At 44.4% G+C, this 24,531-nt stretch overlaps 1 protein-coding gene across 6 annotated transcripts in view; it reads left to right on the top strand.

Moving 5' to 3' along the window:
* GRIA1 (glutamate ionotropic receptor AMPA type subunit 1) overlaps positions 1–24,531 on the top strand; it is a 189,328-nt gene that overhangs the window by 40,492 nt on the left and 124,305 nt on the right. For 2 of the 6 annotated variants that reach the window (XR_005824333.1, XM_040573405.1), the window contains exons 1-2: positions 22,698–22,761; positions 23,033–23,304. The exons of 1 other annotated variant lie outside the window; for it this stretch is intronic. Coding sequence is in view for 4 of the 5 variants with exons in the window: in XM_040573405.1 (XP_040429339.1) it covers positions 23,223–23,304 (82 nt within the window). In the remaining variant the exon portion in view is untranslated. Of the gene's footprint in view, positions 1–22,696; positions 22,762–22,969; positions 23,305–24,531 lie in introns of those variants that run through there. 3 more of the 6 variants (XM_040573407.1, XM_040573406.1, XM_040573408.1) reach the window with 3 other exon arrangements.

Raw genomic sequence — 24,531 nt, forward strand, 5'->3', positions numbered from 1 at the left:
TTGTAGAAAAGCTTAACCTATTTTAGATGAAAGATAATATGAACATATCTTCATCAATCCTGCAATAATAGACTAGGGAATAAGTGAAGATTTCAGTGCAGAGCCCTTGTGATAGCCCAAATCTAGAGCTAAACATTGCAGTTCCTGTCCTGGAATTTACACTGACTACTATATGATCATGCAAATAGCTGTAGGCTAAGCTCAGGCAGACGATATTCAGCATTTAATCTTCCTGCAGGAGCTCTAGGAAGCTTTGTCTGAGACATGGTAAGATTTCACTTGTACACTGAGGAGAAAAAGTAGAGCTTTACTAAGATCAGAGAAGCACAGTAGCTGTGAAGAAGAAAGGCCTATTTGGGTTAGAGACGCGGTTTGACTCTATCTTGGTTTTGCTGTGGTTGTTCCGGATGACACTGATTTCAGGTGAACACCCACTGTGACATTGCCCCCAAACCAATTTGCAGCAAAACCAATTGGTACCAAAACAATTTGTAGGTAAGATTCCTTTACATGCTGTTAAGTGCAGCTATCCTGGTAGGTGCTGTGCAATAACTTGTGCATAAGGAATAGTGTTGATAGATGTTACCTAGAAAAAGCTACAGTACTTTTGCTGCCTATTGTATGGAAACGCTGTTCTGCTAAGTGTCAGTCCCTGAGAGGAGCAGCACAGTGTTTGCTCCGAGCATGCACAAGATGCAGCCTGGTGAAGTCTGAAACCCTAGCTTCGCGCTGGTCTGCTGCTAAAATCTGATGGTTGTTTTAATTCCCACCCTTTTCCCTGAAAGCTTTACTGCTGCCACGCTGCCCAGACAGTGTTTTGTGTGGGGAAAGGCCTTTTACGAACGCAAGGTGAGTCAGAACAAGGCACTGCTGGAAGACTGCAGATCTTGGTGAGGATGTGCCCATCTGGCTGCCTTCCCCCACTGCAGTGGGAGAAGGACTACTCAGGCTTGCAAAGGGCTCCTGAAGGGTAGACAGAAGGTCCAGGCTAGCTGTGCCATATATCACCATGCAAAGGCAAGCTAAAAACACCAGGAAAAGCAGAAAAAAAAAAAAAAACATTAAAAAAAAAAAAAAAAAGGAAAGCAGGACAGTGGAAAGGAAAAAAAAAATAAGGTGCTAGGTTTACTGGTCACAAAACCCAGAAAAATGTATTAAAGACTTTTCCAAATAGATCCCTGATAAAGAAAGTGTTGACCTGTTGAAGAAGGAAGTCTGATAAATACAATTCACATGCATAGATCCAAAACACATTGCATCATAGCAGAGTGCTTTCCCCTCATGTTTTCATGGTTATTTATTACAGCAGTAGGTATATGTGCAGTTGAATTCAGTATTTGACAGATTTCTGCAGTACAGCAGACAGCATTGTGAAAGGATTAAAAGAAAGATTTTAAACCCCGTGGGTATTCATCTGACTTCATTTTAACTCTTTGAAGTCCAGGGAAGCTGTGTACCACGCTTGCTTCTTTCTGATCTGAAAGAATTTAGTGTTGGGGAAAATAGTGAAATTGATCAAGTTAGTCTGACATAGGATAGTAAATCCATGTTGTATATCATCCTATTTTTCCAATGAAGTCTGAGCGTAAGTACACTTTTCTTTGAAGTTTGTGCTACAGCCTGGAATATTACTGAAATTACTGTTGGTTGCTAAACATGTTTTCATCTTTTGTTTATATATAGGAAATATATTTCCCTTGACAAATTTCCTAGATGTCCATGCTCTCAGGATAGTGATTTTGTAAGGCAGGTGTATTACTTTCCTGGCACAAGAACTATCTCATCTACTGCTGAAACATTTACTTCTATCTGAAGTCAACTTCTCCTTCTCTACTCATTCAGCTCTTCTGTGTCTCTGGATGTAAACAAAGCCAAAGTGAGTTGAAGGAACTTCTTCCATAGAGTGCCTAAGTACCCACGAAGAGATGGAGTGTGAACGATTTCTGTCCAGGGCCTGACACAAGCATCTGCAGTCAGTAGTCTTTCCACTGACTGCACCAGGCTTTGCTTAGTGCTTTTTAAGTCATGGCATGGGAGAGAGGATCTACAGTTTATAAACAAATCTTACAACAGTCTATTTTCCCTCACCTGTAGCTGGTTTAAAAATAAAAATTCTGCAACATCTAGTGTAGAGGACTCAGGTTTATAGCAGCAGCTTTACCCTGGTTTAAATGACAGCACTCTGAAATCAGCATTTCTGTAATCATTTAATTTGAATTTCAGGTATTGCATCTTAAAAGTAGTAATTGACTATTGAAAAAGTGTGGGATAGCTGTGTTACAGTTTTTCATATTACATTGCTATTGCTCCTCGTTTAATGTGCTCCTAAAGTCAGTTACTATTTAACCAACAATAGCGATGTTATGAAATCCAGATGAAATTTCATGAAACATTTCAAAAAAGATTGTGATACATGTAGTGTTGCTGTCACTAATCTAGAAATTGGAGCATATGCACTTTCCAGTAGTAAGTTATGAAGATCTATGGCTTTGAAAATGCACAGAATTAAGTTGATACTTTAATAATAATAACAATTCTCTCTCCTTCTGACAAGCAAGTAGTAAAGTGACTTACAGATAATGTCTTTGGGGTGCCATTGACATATGTCACCTGTGTGATACAGAAAAGTTGCTTTCTCTGTGAAGCACAGCACAATCAGTGTGCCCAAGAAGTAAGGTGTATCTCGGCTGATGCAGTTGTCTCACAGGTCAGTGGGGTAGGTGCCCGTATGTTTGATCAGTCTGCAAGGCAGGCTCAGCTGCCAGATGGAGACCAAGATTTACAGTTCCCAGTGTAGGGCTGGATGGTGGTAAATGCAGGAGGCAGCACACAGTGGTGTCCAGTGCTGAGTGTACAAGAAGTGGTAGAAAATGTCCAAACTCCCTCTTAACGCTAAACCACAAAAGATGAGCGCTTTACTCCTACAAAGAGTTCAGTACCATACAAGTTCTTGCAAGACATCTAGCTTCAGCAAAGTGCATGCTAATTCTCTACAATTTCTTCAATGAAAGTGAGATAGTTTGAAGATCTCCATGAGATTTCAAAGCAAACATCTGATGTGGAAGCTTTTCTTTTCCTTTCTTCTCTTTTTAGCTAGTTTTTTTCAGAACTCAGTTTGAAGATGAAGTCTGATGCGGCCCTTCCCTGATGACAGTGTAAATGCCTTTCATTCTTAAAGTACAAATAATTACTTATGTAACCACAGGTACTTATAAAAATACTCAGAGACTTTTTTCATATTATTTTTAGCTGATTGCTTGACTTCACTTCTTATTCATTCATAGTTCAACACTTATGAGAAGTGGTCACATTAAAAATGCTAAAAGTAGTAAACTACTTTTTCAAGAATTCATAGGTATTTTGTTTTTCTTAACCTCTTTTGTTAGCTTTAAACTCTAGACATTGCCAGTCTTAAACATCTACCCTCTCTCACTTTGTATTTGTTACTTGCAAAACATGAATTTTCCCTTTATCCAGTGTCTTCTACTTGCAAGGCACATGGATTGGTTTGTCTAGGTGTAGTAGTCCCATGGGCTTACAAGTAATATCATGAATGTGCTGAGACTTAGCAGGAGTGTTAATGGTTCTGAAACATTGCTTGTGTTCATTATTGTTAGCAATGGCACTGTGGGAAGAGTGAAAACAGTTTACATGTTATGAGGAATGGAAGCAAAAAAAGTAATTCTCATTTCAAGTCTTGAAAGTCTTGAAGATGCTCTTGTGATGCTTCTAGTCACTTGAGCTGAAGTAGTAGCAAATATCTCGTAGTAACTCCCAAGCCAAAAGACTTTAGAATGTGCCATGCCCCTTCCTCTGTGAAGGAAGGAAAGATTTCCTAAACGGGGTCAGAGATGCATTTCAGGAGCATGACCCAAATCTTCTCAGGAACCTCTAGATCATCCAGTTTGTGTTGTCTCTTGACACCATGAAGGGGGAAAGGCTGATATGCTGAGCTGGGAATAGCTCTTTCAGGCTGAGATTTGTACCCTGTGCAAGTTTTACTTGGAGTCTAATGGGTAGCAAGTCAGCATAAACGAGGGTTAACTAATGCAGCATTGTCCCAGATGGACCCATTAGGTTTCACTCTGTTGCGTGGAGTGCAAAATAAATTCTGGATGATGGGACATATTCTTAGGCAAAGAGGGAATTTCGGGGAAGGAAGAAACCTGTGTTAGCTGTCTGTTTGTTTAATAGAAGATTATTTTTTAAAAAAACCACAGGCTAAATTATTGTAAGTTGCACCATAAAAATATACAAGTAACCAATCTAATTGTCAAAACCAATAGTATGCCCAGTAGTTATGACTTGCCTTCTCTAGCACTGGATTTCCCAATGGCAAACATAACAGTAAGAGCAGAGAACCAGGTGGCAGGTTAAGAAGCTTTTATTCCACATGGACTGTTTGAGTTCTGTCCCAGAGCTGCTTTTGACACGACGGCAAACAAAGAATTCCAGGAGGGGCAATCTGTCACTTACGAATGCACATAATGGTTTTGTGCAGAGTATTTGCATGAAAGGGCAGGACCAAGTGCAGCTTGGTAGGGATGGCAAGGCTGTGGGATGGCATGCTATCCCCGTCTCATTGTGTACTAGAGAGGGCAAGAAACTGGGATTAAATCCAGAACAGGGAGCCCAAGAAAAATGTGGGGCTTGTGCACAGGCTCTGTTCCATTAAGAAATTAATAGATTTCAAAACCAGCCTTTTCATCACTAATAGCAACAGACTCATGAGAAATTGTAATTGTTGATTCCAATGGTATTATTTCCAGTGGTAGAAAAGGAGAGCAGTCTGGAGCCCTGAGTCACAACTTTTTAAAAAACATCTGACCAAAAGCATTAAGAAAGCAGTGTGTCAAAGTCTTTTTCGGTCATTTATGCTCTGGCTTACTGAAAACAAGCCTTTGTGTACCTAAAAGTCACCAGTATTTCCATGTCCCACGCAATTGTGCTGAGGTGGAGGGGGCTGTCGTTTGATTTGTCTTCACAGTCAGAGTTAGTTCCTGGAACTCATTCGGCTGAATATTAATATCCATATGCCTGATGTAAGCACAGATATGTAACAAATAGGTTTGCATTACTAGTAATCTGTTGGTAAATCCTGGATGTCTTTCCAAAGGATAATTTTCTTGCTTAAGAAAAAAACATTGAGCTGTAGTGTGGGAGGTCGCTAGGTTGAAAATATATAGCTTCTGATGCCTGGGAGGCTGGCTGCGGTAGGGTTGGCTCTGCAGGACACTGCAGCTGCTGGTGTGAGGTGCTGTGCAAGGTGCTGCATGCAAGGCTGGGGGCACAACACCCGGGAGCTTCTCTGAAAGGAGAAACAGAAGCAGGCAGGAGGTGGAAGGAGTCACCTGAGCTCAGCCTCTGGTCTGAATCCTACTCAGTTGGGTCATATATGGGGCACAGCAGGAGAAGTCATGGCTTAGGGGTGCGTCCTTTAGGAACAGGAGGCATGATGGTGCAGTTCTTTAGGTTCTGCTGCTTGTCCTCAAGATCAGCCTTTTGTGCCATAATACACAACCCTCTTCTGAGACTGTAGCCCATCAAGAGGAGACAAGACAAGCCAGGGGAACAAGCAGACACTGCATTTTCTAAATGAGATTCCCTGTGTTCACTCTGTCTCTGGGCAGGGTATGTTAATCTCACATTCATCAGGTGGCACATTAAATAAAAGAGGCCCCGATGGAGCACAGCCTGGCAGGAGCATGCTGTTCCCAAGTGGGCAGAGCTGCAGTTTGGGGATGACTTTTTTTTAAAAAAAAGCAATTCTGCTTTCAATTTCACATGCAAACTATTCCTGCCAGGAAAGAAATGAAGTGGCCTGTTGAGAGGAGAGAAAATGAAGGGTTATTTTAAATCACATTTTTAAATGTGATTGTTCTGATAATTTTTCTTAACCCTTGAGTCATAAGCAGCTAAAATAACAGCTACAGTTATGCTGGAGTTTCCCCAGTGCTTGAAAATAGGCTGAGACTGGTAACAGTCTAATCATTTTTCATACTTGTAAACTCATCGTGCTTCAAGTTTCTTTTTGCACAAAGTGAGAATCTTGCATTACAGGAAAAGTAACCCCTAACTCAAAATAGCCCTGGGTAGCACCAGACTTTTCCCTCGGTGGCCTGCTTTTGTTTCAGCAGGGCAGGAGGCCATGTGAGGCTGCTACGTCCAAGTGCTGCCTTGCATTTGGCACCCACCCTTGGCTGCTGTGGAGCACAGAGGGAAATGGTTTGGGCCCCTTCTGTTCCCAGGGGATGCACAAGGTCCTGCTGGGGAGGCAGGGAGCCTGACTGTGCCACGCTTAGAAACTATCAAGGGGCAGGGGCTGCATATAATTTATTCTTACAAAGGGCAAGGAGTATTTGCGTTCCTTGATTCTGTGCATCATGCTCCAGCTGTAGGAGCTTGGACCACAGCTCTGATTTGTTCTTTGCTTTTTCTGGGCAGTGAAAGAATTTACCCCCTCTTTTATCTACTGTATTTGTATGCCTAAAACAATATGAAAGCCTCTACTCCTGCCTCGGTGCAAAAAGGAGGTGGAGGAGGAACCACTAGTTAACATAGTGCTCGTGCTTGGAGACTGCCTGTTCAGGAGTCAAATGGCAGGTTTGCTGTGCTCCTGGGTTCAGCTGTCACCTATACTCAGCAGTATCCCTTTGGGGTAAATCACGGCAACATCTGACACAAAAACCCCTCCACAATGACCTACGTACCTTTACTAAACATGTAAGACTGAAGGGACCAATGGCTATAGTCAGGAGAGCTAGAGCTGGCTAGAACAATAAGACCTAAAGGATATTCAGCGACAGGCATAGCTCAGGGCGCTGGATTTTTAATCATTTCTCTGGGTGTTTGACAGCTGCAGCAGCACACATCTTGCTGCAGTGTTCATGAGTGGGAGAGGCCTTGCCTGCACCGCTGCTCTCGCTGTCTAGGGCGATATTGGAAGGCAGCGCCGGAGAAGATGCTCTAGCAAGGTGGAAAGCCATGCTGAATTTTTTTCCTGTGATGAGAGGGTTGAGAAATAAGTTCAGCTCACTGCTTCAAGCTTACATGTCACCAAAGAACTCACGTCCTTTATTTATTATTTGTATTACAGTAGCACCTAGAGGCCCCAAGTTGCTAGGGTTTGTAGAGCACTTTGTAGGAGAGAGCCATTACCCCTAGGCCATTGTAAGAAGACAGAAAGGTGGGAAAGGAAGGGAGAAAAGTGGCCTTATGTAGGCCAGCAGCAGAATGGCAAGTAAAGCTCTAACCCTGAGGATGCTTGTGCTGTCAAGCACTGGGGTCGCCACTTTTCAAGAAGCTACACTGCCTTCAGCTCAGCTAGAAGAATGACTGCTCACTTCTAGCCCTTCTTCAGCAGTGGAGCAAATTAATCATTTTATTTCGCATTGCAGTGGATTTAGTCTATTATCATGACCTAGCTGAGGGCTGGTGGCATCTTCAAATGTGTTCACTTGCTTGTCTGATCAGCAGGGCTCTCAAGTCACAGCCAATTCAATGGCTGCACTGCGAACTTCACTTGTGATTTTACGTTGGAAATTTATCTTGTTTGTTTCTGCCTTGACTACAGAATAGCCAACTCTCTTCTCTTTAGTTCTGAAATGCTGGCTTCCTACCAGTTTCTATGGTCAGAAGAAAAGACATTTAACACGATGTAGAAAAACCACTTCAAACGTAACATCTGTGTCAAGTATATACGTATGTACTTCCTGGTAACATGGACAGAAACATCTCGATTCTTCTCCCGTCAGTTGCAAAACCAGCAGTGACCCTGTTGGGAGGTGGAATGTGACTTAAATGTGTATTTTGATGCATTTGCTACAACTCCTCTGAAATTCTACTGAAATTCTACTGCCATTTACAGTAATAATAGCTGTGTTTCCAATGAAAGACTTCTTGATGTTATAAAGCTGCAATCTCTGCCTTTTAAAAGCAGCCCTTAAAAACTATGGAGTTTTTTCCTTACCTGAAGTTTCAGCACCTTTATAGGAAATATGAGCCATAATTTCACTGATATTTCTTTAAATGTTTTAAAGGGAAATCAGACCTCAGCACATTCTGTAGTTGTTGAAAAGAGTGCAGAACTGGCAGTACTACAATTTGAATCTTGTCTAAAAACCTGACAGGGATAGGAGTAATAGGTGCAGATCCTCTCTATTTAGCTTCAGCTACCACCAGTGCTGAATTTATCCTTGCAGCATCCTTATGCAATGTGGATAAAATGCCTCACACTTCTGTGACTTGGTAACTCAAACACAAGGTCCTGCACATAGCCGTGCAAGGGTTATGCACAAAGCTAGAGGCACCACGATATTCCTGGCAAAGCCATGTAGAAAGATGACCAGAGAGACCTCTGAAAGGCATTGGCTGCTCAAAGATTTTTTTTTTCCAGTCTTTCCTTATCACTTTGCATCAGTCTCGTTCAGGACAAGTTCTTTAAAGGCATCCTTAAAGTGATTAGATCTTTTCTACCTGTTTCACCCTTGTCTGCTCTTCTGATGCTGCCTAATGCGGACGCAGCAGTGATGGGGAGAGCCCTAATAATTCTGCCATCTCCTCAAGTGCAGCGCGATGCTCCTGCTGTTGTCAGGCCAGCTGCTCTCAACACACCCATCTAACAAAGTGCTTCGAAAGCTCCTTACCAAGCCCTCCCTGGCTGATGGGCAGTTTAGCAGAGCCCTGTGCTTTTTTGCCCACTTAAGCATATTTTCACCATGGAGTCGCTCAGTGAGGAACCTCCTCTTTGCTGTTATGAGAAGTGGCAGCAGGAGAAAAGGGATGTTTCATTCCAAATTGATTTGTAGCCCTTTCAAATGAAGGTGGACTCCAGGCATCCCGGAGCTATTGGCTCTGCTGTGGCTTTGCTCGGACCAGGGAGCTCTGGGTGAGATGACTGAGCTGGGATTTCCTCCCAGATCAGAGGCATCTCTGTCAAGGTAGCGCTCTCCAGGCACACTCGTGTGGTTCTCCGAACTGGGCACAGTCAATGAAAGCACATTTGATGCAACTCCCAAGACACGGAGGTCCAAGGAACAGCAGCTGGCCCTTCTAATTGGAAAAGTCTCCACTTTCTGTTCCTTGACCCTCATTCCTATTTTCTTTTTGAGTAAATTTGAGCCCTTTAACCACGTAACCATCTTGTTGCAGCCTAGACCAAGAGAAATTCAAAAGGACCAACCCCAACATTTCCCCATGTCTAACTAGCCTTGTTGCCATAGAGACTCGGTGGGTTTATTAGCATCAGCATGGCAAGCTGATGGAAGTGTACAACTTCTTTTGCAGCTGGGGAATGTGAAAAGTTAATCCTGCATTTAATCATGCTCACAGGGTTGACATTCAAATCACAGTCACTGTATGCTCAGGAAAATGACTGTCATTCCTCAAACATGGTGCTTCACTCTAAGTGGAGGGTGGGGTGAGGGTTGTTGGTGGGGAGAACCTATCTGAGGCATTATAACGAATGTTAAAATTAAAAGGAGCTAAAGATTCATTAAAAAAAAAAAAAAAAAAAAAAAACGGGAAAAAAGGAGAGAAGTAACCATCCCTGAAGCAGTTGGTACTGGGTGAGGACTCTACATCCTTCATTTTCATATTCTGAAGAACCAGGATATTCCCAAGGAATTCCTTGAACATGGAAATGTGCAGGAAGTGCCTTCCATTCCTTGTTGATATTTCCTTTTTACTACAAGGAGTTGAAACGTGTGAATTCTGGATCCTGAACGTTGTCATGGTTACGGGGCTGCTTGGATGCTGCGTTTTGCACCCCACGAAGGCTGCAGCGCTCGGTGCCTGGTGGGAGCGGGGCTGGAGGTGCTGGGGATCAGCCCCAGCCCCTTGAGCTGGCGGAGCCGGAGCTGTGGCAGGGATGCCTAGGGATAGTTTCAGTCCCAGAAGGTGGGACGGGAGTTGTGATCACTCTCCTGTTACTCCTACAAATGCCTACTAGATAACGTGAGATCTACTCGCTCTTTGAGTATATCCGGCCTTGAATATTTTTGCTTAGACTACTTTTTCACTCAGTGGCAGAATTTAAGAAGAAAACAAACAAAATAAAAAATAATTAAAAAAAAACTAATTCTCGTTGTTTCCAGGAACCAGGGACCTTTTTTCAGCATAGACTTCATTTCAAGCTATGATCCAGAATGTTGTACAAACCAGTGCTTCATGGAGAAAATGCTGGTGCTGATCTCCTTATTGTCAGCTCTGTTTGTGCATCTCAGGGAAAATCTCATATCTGCCTGCAAGATCAAGTGGCAGATGCATTGTAGAAGCTGTTGACTTTTCACTGACAAATAGCAAATGAAGTATTTTTAGCTGACCCCCTCCCCACCCCCCAGCTTCTCTATTTATTTTTTTTTTAGCCAAAGGGTTCTTAGCTTTCCAAACCTCTACAAAGGAAGCACTAGGAAGAAAATTATTTTCTATCAAATGCAGACAGGCAGAAATCGCCTGAGAATTTTCTGAGAGGATTTTTCAATGAAAGGTTGCAATTTTCTGTCAAAGGCATCTTTATTTTTTTTACCAACTACATAAAAATGTCATGTCTTAGGTCTTGTAGCACACCCTCCCTCCCCCAACACTTCGAGTGGAGACTGGTAGGAGATTAAACTTTGTTAGTTTTACTTTGGAGTAGAATAAGGACTCCTGTGACCAAAAGGCAGTGCTGTCAGTTGAAAATAAGCAGATCTGTGCCTTTTCACACTGAATTGATGCGTGGCCTTGTGCAAACGACTGTCAGAACAGTCTTGTCTCCTTTTATTCTATATAGATTGCCAAGTTGTTTGGATGCAGATGTCTCTGCTGAGCCCAGGACACTGTATGATCTGCACACATGCTCTGTTAATCGTAATCTGGAAAAAGGCAACTCACAAACAGGGGAAAATAAGTGAATGAACGAAGCAGTATTTTGTGGAAGTTGGTTTGAAGCAGGGAAGGGATGACAATACCCAAGCACCGTGTCTTGACTTCCTGCCTGAGGTAGGAAAACTGTGGGTGAGTGGGAATGAGTCGGGTGCCCTGTTTTGATGGACAGGCTCAAGTACGACTGTAAGAGCAGCAGACGGCAGCAGCGAGATAGTTCAGCCTTCCACTCCCACCTCACCTTGCCTAAGGTTACAGGCTTGTCTGAGTGCCTGGTAATTAGCTGGTGCCCAGCTATGAATGGGCCTGATTCCCCTGTCACCTACGCTGCTTTGGTGAAGGAGAATTGCGTCTGATAATTGGGGACAGCAATTTGTCACAGTCACTTGCATGAGAAGTCTAAATCTGATTATGGTTAAAATAGCAAATGTCCTGATTTCCTCTCTCAGTGGGAACACTAAGGGGCACAGGACATGTGAAAAGCACTTTGTGGAGCAATGACACGCGATAACCTTTGGTGACACTGCCTGTAGCGGCTGGTGGAAGGACGAGCTCTGCTTGCTCCTAGTGAGACCCTCTTGGTACTGTGGCTCTTCCCATCACAGCTTCAGCCCCAGGTTGGGCAGAGCTGCTTGCAGGAGAGGCACGAGCGGCTGTCTTCATCTCCATGTGCAGCAGGCTGGCATCTGGCTGTGGACGTCGGAGCTCCATCCCTATCCCTGCCATGGTCTTGCAGCACAGCCTGATCCTGGCCCAACCGCTCATCTCCACGAGCTGCTTTGTACACCTCCCTGGGGGAAAGGGGTTTTGCTGCAAAGCGTTGTTAGCGGCACAAGGATCAGTGAAGAGGGCAAGGCAACGTGAGCGATGGGTTGACTTCGCAGGTAATTGAAAGCGTGTCAGAAATAGAAACGGTATTTAAATTGAAAGTCTTTGTGATTCTTCTCCACCTGGTGAGCCTGGGAGTTACGGGAGGCTGTCGCATGGTGGAAAATTAACAATTCTTATGAGAGATGCTGTCAATTTGAATTGCTTATTTGGAGACCGGGGTGGGAGGGGTGTCCATTAGCCTGTCTCAGGGATTTCCTGTGCCTGTTCTTGAATTGTCATTAAAGGAGCAAAGTGGCTGAAGGAATGCTTTCAGAGTGCAAATACCAGTACATGCCATGCAAAAGACCTATTTTTTTTTCTTCTTGAGCTGATCTTATTATTCTGAATTGCTGTCATACTACCTTACACTGCTCTGTGTGTGGGGCTGCTGGTGAGACGTTAATGAGGACAACGACAACTTTAAGCTGCTTTTTTGGAGTTCCGTGCCTTCCGTGAGGACCAGAAAGCACCAAAAGCACCACCCTCTGTGTGGTCACAGGGTGCATCCTCTTCTCCATGCTGCTCACAAAGAAGCTGCCATGGAGGGGGGTAGAAAAAAGAAGTTTAAATAGAAGCTGGGACTTGCACTGCAACGCATCACCCTCGGTCTTTGGTATTCAGAGATTTCTTGGGGCTTCCACTTCCAACAGGCATCTCTTACAGTTACCTTAGAGGCCTTTGTGGAGGTAACGGGGTTGTATACTCCCAGTGGCCCAGTCACTGAGGCATGTCCCCTTGCTTCCTTCAGGCCTGGTGAAGCCAGCAACGAAGGGAGCTCCTGCCTGGGCTTCCCATCTCTCCCAGTGCAGAATTAGCTGTTCCTGCTTCCCCTGTCCCTAACAGCCAGTGCAAGGATGACTGGAAAGCTGCTGGGGCTACAACATGCACGTGGTCCTCATTAGAAGCTCAAGACTTCTCTGAGTTTGGAGAATTCATTGATTCATGGCATTGTCTTGTCATCCGTACACGTGCCTGGAAGAATATCTTTGGACCACTTCTAAAAACAAATGTATGGAAAAACATCTTGCCTAACGGGTTCATTTGTGCAGCCCTCCAAGCCCTGTTGCCTGACACTTTAAAAACTGCCTGGGGGATTTTTATGTGCAATTCCCATTAATTAAAATTAACAAATAACCAGTGGGTATCTAAATTCTCTACATGACTTTGAGAACTACAACAGTGTCCTCTGGCAGAGAGAGGCCTGTTGAGTATCGCTCTCTTGAGTTCAGATTTTCCCTTGGGTTTGCTTGCATGTTCCTTTCAAGGGACTGCAGATTGCTCTGGAACAGCCCCGGCTCTTTTTCAGTGCTGAAGTCACACAAAATAAATATGAAGTGAGCTGATTATATTGCAGGAGCTACAAGCTAGCACGTGTCAGATCCAAAGTGAACTGACCTTTCCACTCTCAGGTGGACAGCTCTGACCTTTTGTGATGCTGATGAGAAGCGTGGAAGAAATCATGATTAGGGGAAAATCTTGCTTTATTAACACAGGCAGAGCACAGAGAACTCATCATCTGAAGATCTGCCTCTAGGTGGTGGGATACGGGAAAGAAAACCAAGACATGAGTCCGTATTACACTCTCATTATAACACTAATGGGAACATGGTGTCTGAGAGGACAGCAGAGAGAGGAGCTGGGGAATTATGCTTTGCTTTAGAAGCTTTCTTTTGGTGATGGTTATAGCAACGGTAGACCAGGTTCCTACTGCCTCAAAACCTCTTTATAATGCCATTGTGCAGAAGTATTATTTGGCAGAAGAAGGCGGGTAGTCCTAGTGAATGCAGTAACACCCGATGGAGTTTGGTGGGTTTAGTGTTGCTACAAGGTACCAAGGAGCTGTTAATGAACAGGGATATATTCCGAGGCATCTGTTTTTGTCACAGTGACTGTGAGGCACAGACACTCCCCTTTGCAGGTCTGGGGGGAGGAGGGGCACGAGAAGGGTTTTTCTGGTACAGCAAACATAGCTTCAGAAAGTGAGGAGGCTGGTGGGAGGGGAGGAAGGGTGGGGGGAGAGCGAGCGAGCACATATTATATTCCAACTGTTTCCACGGTGACATTTCATAATCACAACTCTTGAGGGAAAACGCTTCATCGCAGAAGCTGGAGGAGGCAGGATGGTTTTGTGGATGCAGCCGGAGGGGGATGGCTCTCCCAGCACCTGTGGCTCGCCATCCGGAGGACTTGGAAGCAGGGGCCAGCTAAACTTATCTGCCTGTAGCGCAAGCCTAGGCAAGGAATTGAAATGCAAAGTAATCATCATCTCCTTCCCTTTATTTCAAGGATGAACATTTATAAATAAATATGATATCATCCCACTAGTTAGGAAGTCTAAGTATCTTCTGTTTCTTGGCAGCAACGAGGAAAAGAGGGATGTATGTAGAAAAGAGCCCACAGGATGTACCTAGCAAAGCGTAGTCAAATAGATGAAAGCAGCCTGTCATTAATGAATTAGGTCACCAGGTCTTTGCATTGCACATTGTCTCTTTCTTCACTCTCTCAGCCCTAGAGTTGTGGCATGAAAGCGAGCTCCTGGCAAACAGAGCCAGAAAAACCTGCCTTTTCATCACTAGGGCTGGTCGCACAGTGCCCAGGAGAAACCAGGGCTTTGCAAGCAGCAAGTCTCACAAATCAATCTGTGGCATATTATTCGTTTTTACAAAGCAACACCATGTTCACCTGAATAGCTTCCAAATGTCTGTGGTTCCCTGTGTTGTTTTAGGCAGTGTACCACTTGCCATCATGCTGCTACAGATGGCAGCAGCTCTTGGGGGCTTTCCTACGAGACGTGGGCAGGGGAGACAAGGGCTGTGACAAGTACACACGGCTTTCGTGCTTGGGGACTTTCCTTTAGTTCCTGCTGCATAGAGAGCTGTGCTGTGGATTTCAGTCCCAGCCCTCCAGCAGCTTTGTGAGTTTAGGCAAATTGCTTTCGCTGCCAGTGTCTCAGATGGGATAAATGCTCTTTTTTTATGTCACTGGCCACTGGTAGCTGAATAATCAAGGCTTTCTGTGGGCAAGGTGGAGAGATGCTGGGAGTCGAATGGAGCTGCTTCTGCAGAGCCTAATAGGAGCATTGGGTTTCTTGAATTGCATGACTCAATGCAGTAACTGCATCTTCAGCTGCCCAGTAGTCCTGGACTGTATCCGAAGCAAGTATGCTTAGACATACACGGTTTCTAAAACAATCACTGCATCTTTGTATTCTTGAAGTATCTTGTTTATTATATTTTTGTGACCAAAGGTATACAGCTCTGTGCTTTGTCTGTAGGGCTGCACGGAGCTTACTAATGATCTGCCCTCTTTTGATAGCCACTTGTTGTAATTGCAGACGTTGTTACACTGGGTTGCAAACTTTGTGGAGCACTGGGCGACGGGGTATTTGTGTTCTGTTCTTTCTGTCTGCGTCTGCTGTTGGAGTACAAAGGAAGTCTAGCCTTTCACTTGTAATACAGCACTGATCTGTGCTTATGATGTACAGAAAGTCTTGGGCAAAAATCTTGATTAGCACAGAAAGTCTTTTAATGTGGGACATCTCCAGAAACATGCACTGTAAAGCAGCCTGTATTGTCCTTCTTATCTCTCCCTTCCAGCATGGAAAACAGGATGATTCTTTAAAAAAGACATTTGTTTCTGATTGTATCCTTAGGGGTCTCTCATTTTTGTGATGTATAAAGGAAGAAGAAGAGATAGTGGGTGGATGAGGATCTGTAGGTTAAGCTTTACAGCTCTTTGCCCAAACAGAGCAGCCTAATGGCGATAGCTCAGCTGAAGACCTTCCTATTGAGCGTCCATAAAATGCAGTTCCCCTGCACAGGGGAGAGCTGCCACTGCTGCTGAATGCATCCCCTTCTCCCTCCTTACAAATCTGCAGAGCTGGCAGTGATGTCCTCTGGCACATTGTGGTGACACTTAGGAGCCACAGAGGACTTAGATGCTCCAGCATAGTAGCATAAAGTCGGGACATCCCACTGTTATGGGCCTCTGCCACACAGTTGTAGAAAATTACTTCGTGGAACTTGAAAAACGTTTTTGGAGCTATAGAAGAGGATCAAAGATACCTGATTGAGTGTCTCTAGGCCAGGCAGTACTTAGACTACCTGGAGCTTCTCATTCCCCGTTCATCTTTTCTTTCAGCTAAGTGATGCTAGTCTTTTCATTCTCCTCTTTCCAGCTCTGATAATTTTCGATGTCCCATGCTGAAGCCTTTCTGTTTCTTTTCTGGATTTTCTCCAGACGTGGATGTTGGATTTTCTGTTTATTCAGAAACTCTACAGATTCCAGTTTATCACTCCAAGCTAGAACCAATATAATTTTGCTTTCACATCTATTAAGGATTTAAAGAAAATTACTTTTCTTATAAAATTATATAATGGCGCCATATATCACAATGACTTCTTCTGACAATATATGGAGGGAGTTCAGGTTATTTGTGCAGATTCCACATGTGAAAATAAAGAAAATCTCTCCCTGTAGACTTCCATGGGTGAATATCTCTAGTCATCCATTAGCCCTTGTGAAATCCAACCTCTACAACACATACAGACTAGCTAATGTGTGATACGCAATGCTATGAGTGAGACTGGGACGGTTAGAGGGAGGGATTTTACGTGATTGCGTGATTTGATCCAACACAGCAATTCCTGTTCCTCTCTGAGCTAAAGCATGGGCAGCAGTTAGGGAATGAAGAGAATATCTGAATTGATTGCAGAAACTGCCAACAGCGAATCACTGATAATTCTGGCAATTTTTTTAGGTTAGTGTTTTGTGCATAGACTTTCCCCCTTCCTGTCTGGTTGCAGGGCGGCTGCTATAGTAGGATGTGCTGCAAGGGCTGGAAATTGGCGGTGCTTTCCTTGACCCAGTTGCTCAAGTTCAAAGCTTTGATTCCTTCGACTGTTAGAAAGGGCAAGATCAGCCACCCCAAAGCACAGCCCACATGTTTGTTTATCTTGCATGTTAGCAAAGCAGCCTGGGAAACGCTGAGCCAGATGGTAATGATGGGATCTTTGCAAGGCTGTTTGAATTGCGGCAATTGCTGCTGCTGCTGCTGCTTTTTGTGTTGTTTTTTTTTTTTTTTTTTCTTCCTAAATCAGCATCCTTTTATCTTCCTCATTTCACGTTTGTTTTCTGCGCATCTTGGGTTTGATGCCAGAGATTAAAAATGAGGGTTGATTCATATATATCAATATTAAACTGTATAATCACCTCAATCATTATTTGACTTCATCTGGAGCATTCACAACATTTCAGGAAGTTTGGGTGAAGCAAAACTTTTTAGTGTATACGAGCATTTCACTGAACTATTGATAACCAGAATTTCTGATTTAGGCTGCATCCCCTTTGCCTGGCTTTTCACAGTAAATAATCCTCTTACCATGTATTTCAACAAATTTTTAATACTTTTTGTTTTTCCTTTCAGCTAAAAAATAACAGCACAATCTGGGGGGGGTGTTATATTCTCTAACGAGAGTAGACCTACTGTAACTTTAACGCATTACCAGTAATTTCTGCTTCCTCTGGCGAGGTTTTGAGAAACATAAGGTGCTTTAATAACAAGCAGGGACCCACCCACAACTCTGATTTATGTTTATGACTCAGCAAAGAACGTAAACTGAGACTAGGGCACAGTGTTTCTATAAGTAGTTATAAATCAGCCATTCACCAGAAAAAAAAATAAAAATGAGTACTAGCAGCCTGCTGTGTATGAGGAAGAGAGCATTTTGGGGGTTGCAGATGACAGTGTTCTTTCAGTAAAGGGGTCACTCAGGATTCATCAGGGAGAGATTTGTAGCATTTCCACAAGTGCTCTCATGGACCTAGACCCAGCACAGGGCTGTTTGCATCACTGGCTGTCTGAACTGTCCCTAGCTGAGCACGTCAAACTCATCTGATGGAAGCAAACCCATTGTCAGTGGGCCAGCTAAATGGCCAGACAAACAACTGGGGAAGAAAAAAAATTGCAGATCTGAATTTGCAGCATTTGATACTTGCATTCAAGTTGGACTAAGTGCATCGCTTACATCCTTACCTGTCTCCAGGAAAGCCACTGATCCTATTGTGCCAAAGGTCCCCCACGCACTAGGTGACAGTGAAGCCTGACCCGTGGAGCCCATGGTCCTCGCCAGACTGATGGTACCCCAGGGGCAATCTGAGCCAGAGCCCAACATCCATTTGCCAGTTGCTGCTCGTGAATTTCCAGCTGAAGGATGCACAGTATTTTCAATGCCAGTTAGATTGACGGGTTTATCTTCCAGTCCATTTACTTACTTAATTACCCTACATTGAGCAAGAAGTCATTTCTTATAAATATGGTAATAAACCGATCAGGATCACAACAGAAGCACATTCTTAAACAGTTTGTGGAAAAAGCTGATGTTTCCCAGATTCAGCAAGTATCAGGCTTCCCCCATCGGCAGTCAGTAAATGAAGAAATAATATTTGATGGCCTTAAAATGTCAGCCCCCAGATGATGTTTGTCGTCAGTCAGGACCTGCTTGGAGCTGTCCTCAGCTCTCTGAGCAGTGCCTGCTCAAAGGACGAGGAACAGATACAGCACAAAATCAGTGTATAAAGTTTCCTCTGTCCTTCATCTTCAGGTTTTAGTGCACATTGGAAAGCAAGTGAAACTCATGCTTCTTTTAGCTTCTCTGACTTGCTTCTGGGATGTCGAAGCCTTTCATTTGACAGCTCTGGCTGTTGTGTGAAGAAGAGAAGAGACCATCAGCACCTCAGGCCTGATTCATTGATGGGGGGACTTTTTTTTCAGCCTGATAACAGACGTTGATTTGTAAAGGAGGTTCCCCCAGAAATGATTTGAAGGCTACGGTTTACAGGTGCTATTTTTCAATGGCATAAACACTACACTCCAGATTTAAAAGACTGAAGCAAATGTCAAATGTTAAAGTGTACAGGCACACATGGAAAGGACTGCAAGGAGCCAGAGGTTCTGCTGTCCCTACTTAAGTAAGAATTTGCAGGGCAAGGACGAATGAAGGGCTAAGGCTTGGCTCACTAGCCCTGTGGTGCCAAAACACCCACGCGGGCTGACACCTGCAGAGTGGCTTCAGACAGGGCTGCAGGCGTGCAGTGCCCTGCCACAGCAGCTCCGCCTGCCAGCAGGAGCCCTGGGGCTGCGCCGTGCCCGGGAGATGCCGCGGGCGGGCGGGCGCGCACAGCACCCGTGCGCCTTCCTCACCGTGTCTATCAGTGTCGCTTCCGTGTGGGTGGCACCAGTGACTGTGCATATGTTTGCTGGGTGTAGGTGTGCCGAGGGCTATCTGCACACACGCTGGTGCTGCAAATCAAGAGGGTTTTCTCGCCCCTCACCTGTCCCTGTGTCTGCTGTGTTAGCGATGCCCACGGGGTCAACAGCAGACTGGGGGGACGTGGGTTATCCCGTACCCCAGAGGTTCTTGTGACATTTTTCACTGTCCTTTCAGCTCTTTTTCCATCATGATCACTTCCAAATCTTCCCCGTTTTGAATTTCCAGAGTCTGTCCTCTCAGCACCTGTGATCATTCCTTAAGAGGTACATTATCCAAAATAACAAAATTAAGTTGAACAAGGCAGGGAGAGAAACACACGTGACTCCATTGACATTCATGTATGCCAACGCTCTGCAAAACCCATATGAGAGTCTGTGTTGTTTGGAGTTTATTTAAATTAATCACTATAATTACATTTTGCTCTTTATCAAAAGCCTCCTATAGAGATTGTCCAGCTAGAAAATAATAGGAATTTCAGAAATAGTAGTATTTCAATAGCCTAATAGCCTCTTTGAAGACATTCAGGAGCATCATGTAAAACACAGTGGGCACTGGAGGGAATAATTCTGCTGGGAGGTCGGATTGATGCCGAGTTCCGTTGATTTCCTCATTTTTCAAGGCTGGAGGCTTCTGCATGTGAATGAGTCCTTTGTTTTTCCAAGGGTTCTGGTACAGAAATATATGCTGTAACAACCGCTTATTTCCTATCCTGGAAACAAAAGCTCTGATAGCAAAAACAGGTCATTCTGCTCTCGTGGACAACTTCACGTCGTGCGAAGCGGAGCAAAGAGGAAGGTGGCAGACAGCCTCCCTGGAGACAAAATTCTCTGGTGTGCAAAACCTTGGAGCAGAAGTGGGTGAGAACAAAGGTTCTTGCTAAGTACAGCAAGGTCAGCCACCAGCAGAGCACAACGAGAACGGGAGCTTTGATGTATTCATTTTCTTGTTATGTCTGGCAAAGATCTTAAGTGAACCAGCTGCACTCTTTCAAAATTCCTTTATACCATTTCTTATCTTAAATCGGAAGGCCCACTTTCTTAGACGTGTATTTACCTAATTCATTGCACTCAATTGTATGGATTTATCCCACAAGACCTTGTTAGAAGCTCCCTGTTAAGCACCAGGTGCCTGCCTGTCCCACCTATTTCTTATGGAGCCTTTAAGACAAAATACAGGTCTTCATAATTCCACTCCCCTGTATTTTCAGTTGCCCCCTGATCAAGACCGCACTGTGCAATATACATATATGCTGTATTGAATTATTTTCTTTGGTTTCGGAAATCAGAAATAAGTTCATTCAGATGTTTGTTCTTGTTTTTTAGGAATCTAAAAAATTCAGTTGATAATTCAGTCAGACTTTTCTCTCAGAAGAGCCCAGAACTGTCTGATATCTGGCACTGTAAGGTGCATTGATCTGTCAGTCATTCTGTTATGACCATTCCTGCAACATCTAAGAGTTTCACCAATATCCCAAGACTAAGTTTGGTGCTTAGTTGAAAGTTCAGAAGCTATATCCTTCAGAGGTTGATTTAAATAATCTTTAGAGCAGCTAGAGTTAATTCCTAGCATCCTTGTGCTGACAAACTGAATAAAACGCTACTATCTATAGGTAAAAAGGAAATTAATACATTCTTAAAATAATGGTCTTATTGCTACTTATCTTGTTACAGTGTGGTGAGGTTCTCCTTGTTAAGCCACCTGCACTCTGCAAGGTTTATAGACAAAAGCAGCATCATTAATTAATGCAACAGTGCAAGCTTTCTGTGAGCTATTACAATATTTTATTGTTATGGCTATTATTATTATTATTACTACCAGACAGGCCGCTTGGGAGTTTCGAAAACACGCTAGCAACTCTCTATTGCATTGGCTACCCTTCAGTACCTTTCTTTAGCTTATAAATGCAGCTGTTTCTGTTAAATTTGGATGGAAAGCAAGAGCCTATAAAGCCTACCAGTAGATTATTTTAGCCTCAGATCAGTGTTGCTGATATTATACAAGGAACGAAATGGAAATCTGAAGGTGCTATCTATCAACATACCTAAATCTGGTTTGCTTGAATATGGCTCTGGGATGCTGGTCACTCAACCAAGATAAGCTCATCCTTTGGCCGCCTGTAACTCACTTCTAAACGCCTGAACAATCGCTTTAATGAACCTGCAAGTCTCTGACACCGAGAGTCATTGCCGTGGTCAAGGGTGGCCTGGGGGGAAAAAATGAGTTCATCCTGGAGGGATGTTTTATTGCTTGCCATAAGGAAGATGTCAGTCTTCTGGACTTTGTTTTTGCAGTGCAACTGTCCTTGCTGTCCTTGTAAGTGGCCACAAAGTTGTAGGCATCAGTACAAATCTGCTCTGATGCAAGGTGTTAGACTACGGTGCTGCAGACACTAAATGCCTGCTGTAAATGTCTGCCGTGGCACTTATGTGGGTGTTTAAGCATTTTGTCATCACAGCGAGATCCATAAAATCATCTAGGAAGAGGCTAAAGATCCCGAACTTAATTTGCAGAGATGAAATGTTGGCCTTGTACAAAGATCATTGTCCATTCTTGTTTGCCCAGAGCCTGTGCCCACAGCAACGTGAGGAGTTTTCCAGTTGTCACATTTGGCTATGGAGACAGAGCATGGCTGTGTGTGATGTTGCAGTACTCAAGACCTCTGTTGCAGTTGGCAGGGAGGGCTGTAAGGGGAACCAGAGCTGTGGCAAATCTCTTCTAGAGAAAGTAGAGAGCATGCCAACAACAACAAAATGCTACCATCTCTGTTTTCAAGACTTCAGAAGAGGCTTGAGGATATTAAGAACAGTTATGTCACACCTGGTCACTGCGGCCAACAGAGAATGTCTCCATGTTAGTGCAGGTTTTGAAAGCTTTGGTCGCAGCCTGTTTTGGTTATCCTGCTCTGCAGAGTCCCGGTCTGTCCAACTGCACCTTATGCGGGAGCGAGTCCTGACCTTTGACTATTTCTAACTCTAACACAAACATCATGTTTTCTTTGATCATGTTTTCTTTGTTTCCTCCTCACCATTTACTCTCTGTTTTCAGTAAGAATGCAAATTGTGGAGGAAAAATCTCTCTGCTCAGACATGGATAATCGGGTTCTGGTACAAGAGGCCCCAGGTTTGGTCTGGGGCTTCATGTTTCAGATGGGAACGGGTGAATTTTCTCTACTCTCTGAGATGGCTGTGGCTCTGTGTTCACAACACTTTGTCCTGAAACATTTCTAAATCCCAAGTGGTGCCTAAGGGCTGGTTTTTATTGTTGTTACTCCTATTGATTTTTTCCCTTTTGTTTTTGAGCAAAGCTGCTAATGGTCAAATAAGCTCCAACCTCACCAGAACTGCCACAAAACAGCTCTTACAATGATTCAGATTAGAAAAGCCCCCTAATTTCTGAAGCCTGCCCTACCTGATGGTTCTGGCAAGCACAGATTCCTCCAGAGCAAGTGCATGGGTGAAATGCCTCATAGGTTAACGGTGCGGCAAGGAAGGTGTGTGCTGGGGTGGGTGATTTTTTTTTTTTAAATTTATTTTTTTCCTTCTTCAGGATCTTTGTTGTCTGTTGCTCTGAAACCCTTCCTTCCAAGGCACATTTGCAGGATCCCGCCCTTTTTATTACCCTAATGAGCCAGGCTGTAGAGACTGATCCGTTCAACTCCTGGCCCCAGGGATGAGAGCCCAGGTTGGGATGCGATGGATGAGAGGCAGAGGAGTTTAAGCCCTTTCTCTAGAGGAGTTTGCCACCTACTGATTCACAGGTTCCTTCTAGCTCTTGCCAAGAGAAGTTGAGGGGCGATGCGGGGGGGAGCTGGGAACTTGGGGTAGGCAGGAATTGCCCTTAGAGGCCCCAGCCAGGGCCCCCAGGGAATAGCTGGGGCGGTGGGGGGACGCGGTGCCCAGCTGTTGAGCTCCGGCTCGGCGAAGGCAAAGGGAGCTCGGTGGAAGCGCACGGCGTGCATGCGTGCGTGTGTGTTGTGTGTGGCGGGGGAGGGATGTGGATGAGGAGCGGGCTCTCTTTCTTTCTCACAGGGCTCAGTTAATCCTGCTGTCAGGCGGTGTTAAGCAGCAGTCTCAGCGCTGGATTCCGAGAGAAGGAGACGCGCAATCCAGAAGGCGCAGCAGAGGGGAGGCGAGAGAGGCAGCTAAAGAGAGCAGAGCGGGGGAAAAATCAAATCTATGCTCGGAACTGGGCTTCTTTTTCGCCAATGCAAAAGGGAATATGCAGCACATTTTTGCCTTCTTCTGCACCAGTTTCCTAGGGGCAGTGTTAGGGGCCAATTTCCCCAACAATATCCAGATAGGTGAGTGCGGAGCTCGGGGCCGCTGGGGAGTGATGCTCCCCGGCAAGCGGTGGGGTGGAGAGGGGGCGGTGGGGGCAAACCGACCCGTTCATTTGCTTGCAGGGGAAAAATGTGCGTGTGTGTGTGAGAGAGAGAGAGGGGGTGAACAGCGCGGGCTGGGTTTTCCTGTTGGTACGAGATTTGCAAGAGCAGAGAGATATCAGTTTTTCTTTGGGGGAGGGGAGGATCGGGAATAAATGCCTGCACACACACCAACACAGAGGGAGAAAAGTGCCTCTGAAATGGAGGAAGCATGAAAAAAAATAATCTGTTTCTTGCTTTGTGAAATATCTGGGCTGCCATTGTGCATTGCTGCATTTGCAAAATCGATGGTTGCATTATACATTTTTGTGAGGATGCTCTCATCTGTAGGTAACTGGGACGAGAGGTAACAAACAGGCGCGCTCTGTTGTTGTTGCTAAAGAATAAGGGCAGAGCTATTGGAGGAGGATTTTGCGTTGAAGTCTCTTTTCATTTCATGCTACTTGCTTCCTCTGTGCACCAGCACTGCCTGTTTGATTCCTTTCTCCCTTCCTGTAACTTCTCGGTGCTGCTCTCCCCCCAGCCCCAGGTTCATTATTACTCTCCCATTGATCTTTACTGATGATGATTTGTAACCCAAATTCCCTTTCCTTGCACGCCGGTTTTCTTTCCCAGCTCCTTTCTCTTTACAAAGCCAATCAACTGCTAATCCACCAAGTTCAGGCAACTCCTGCCTTAATATAGCTGCACAATTGGTGCTTTTATTGCTGTTCCTGCTACATCCCCATCTCCCTCCCTTCCTGCTTCCCTTTTACCCCAAATCTGTGCAGCATCCCAGATTCTTTCCCTTTCAACAAACACGTATAAGAGCTTAACTCAGCTACTAGCATCTTATTTCACTGACACCCACGATTAGGCTGGAGAGGGGGTGCATGTGGGGGGGTGGGCGATACTCATACACAAATAGCCCTTTCCACACACCAAGGAGATGCCCTCTATACTTAAGATGTGTGAAGTGCCATTGCAAGCAGGTCTCTCTCTGCACATTTGTTTCTTCCCCATGCCATCTGCCCTGGAGGGTGGGTATTGATGCTTTCTGCTCCTGTTTTAATTCAGCCTTATTTTCAAGCGTTTTATTTCCCTATCTAAAATGCAAATAGTGCTTCTACATGCATATAGATAACAGGACTCGTGCTATTACATTCG

This window comes from Cygnus olor, chromosome 14, assembly GCF_009769625.2.
Source record: "Cygnus olor isolate bCygOlo1 chromosome 14, bCygOlo1.pri.v2, whole genome shotgun sequence".
NCBI lineage: Eukaryota > Metazoa > Chordata > Aves > Anseriformes > Anatidae > Cygnus > Cygnus olor.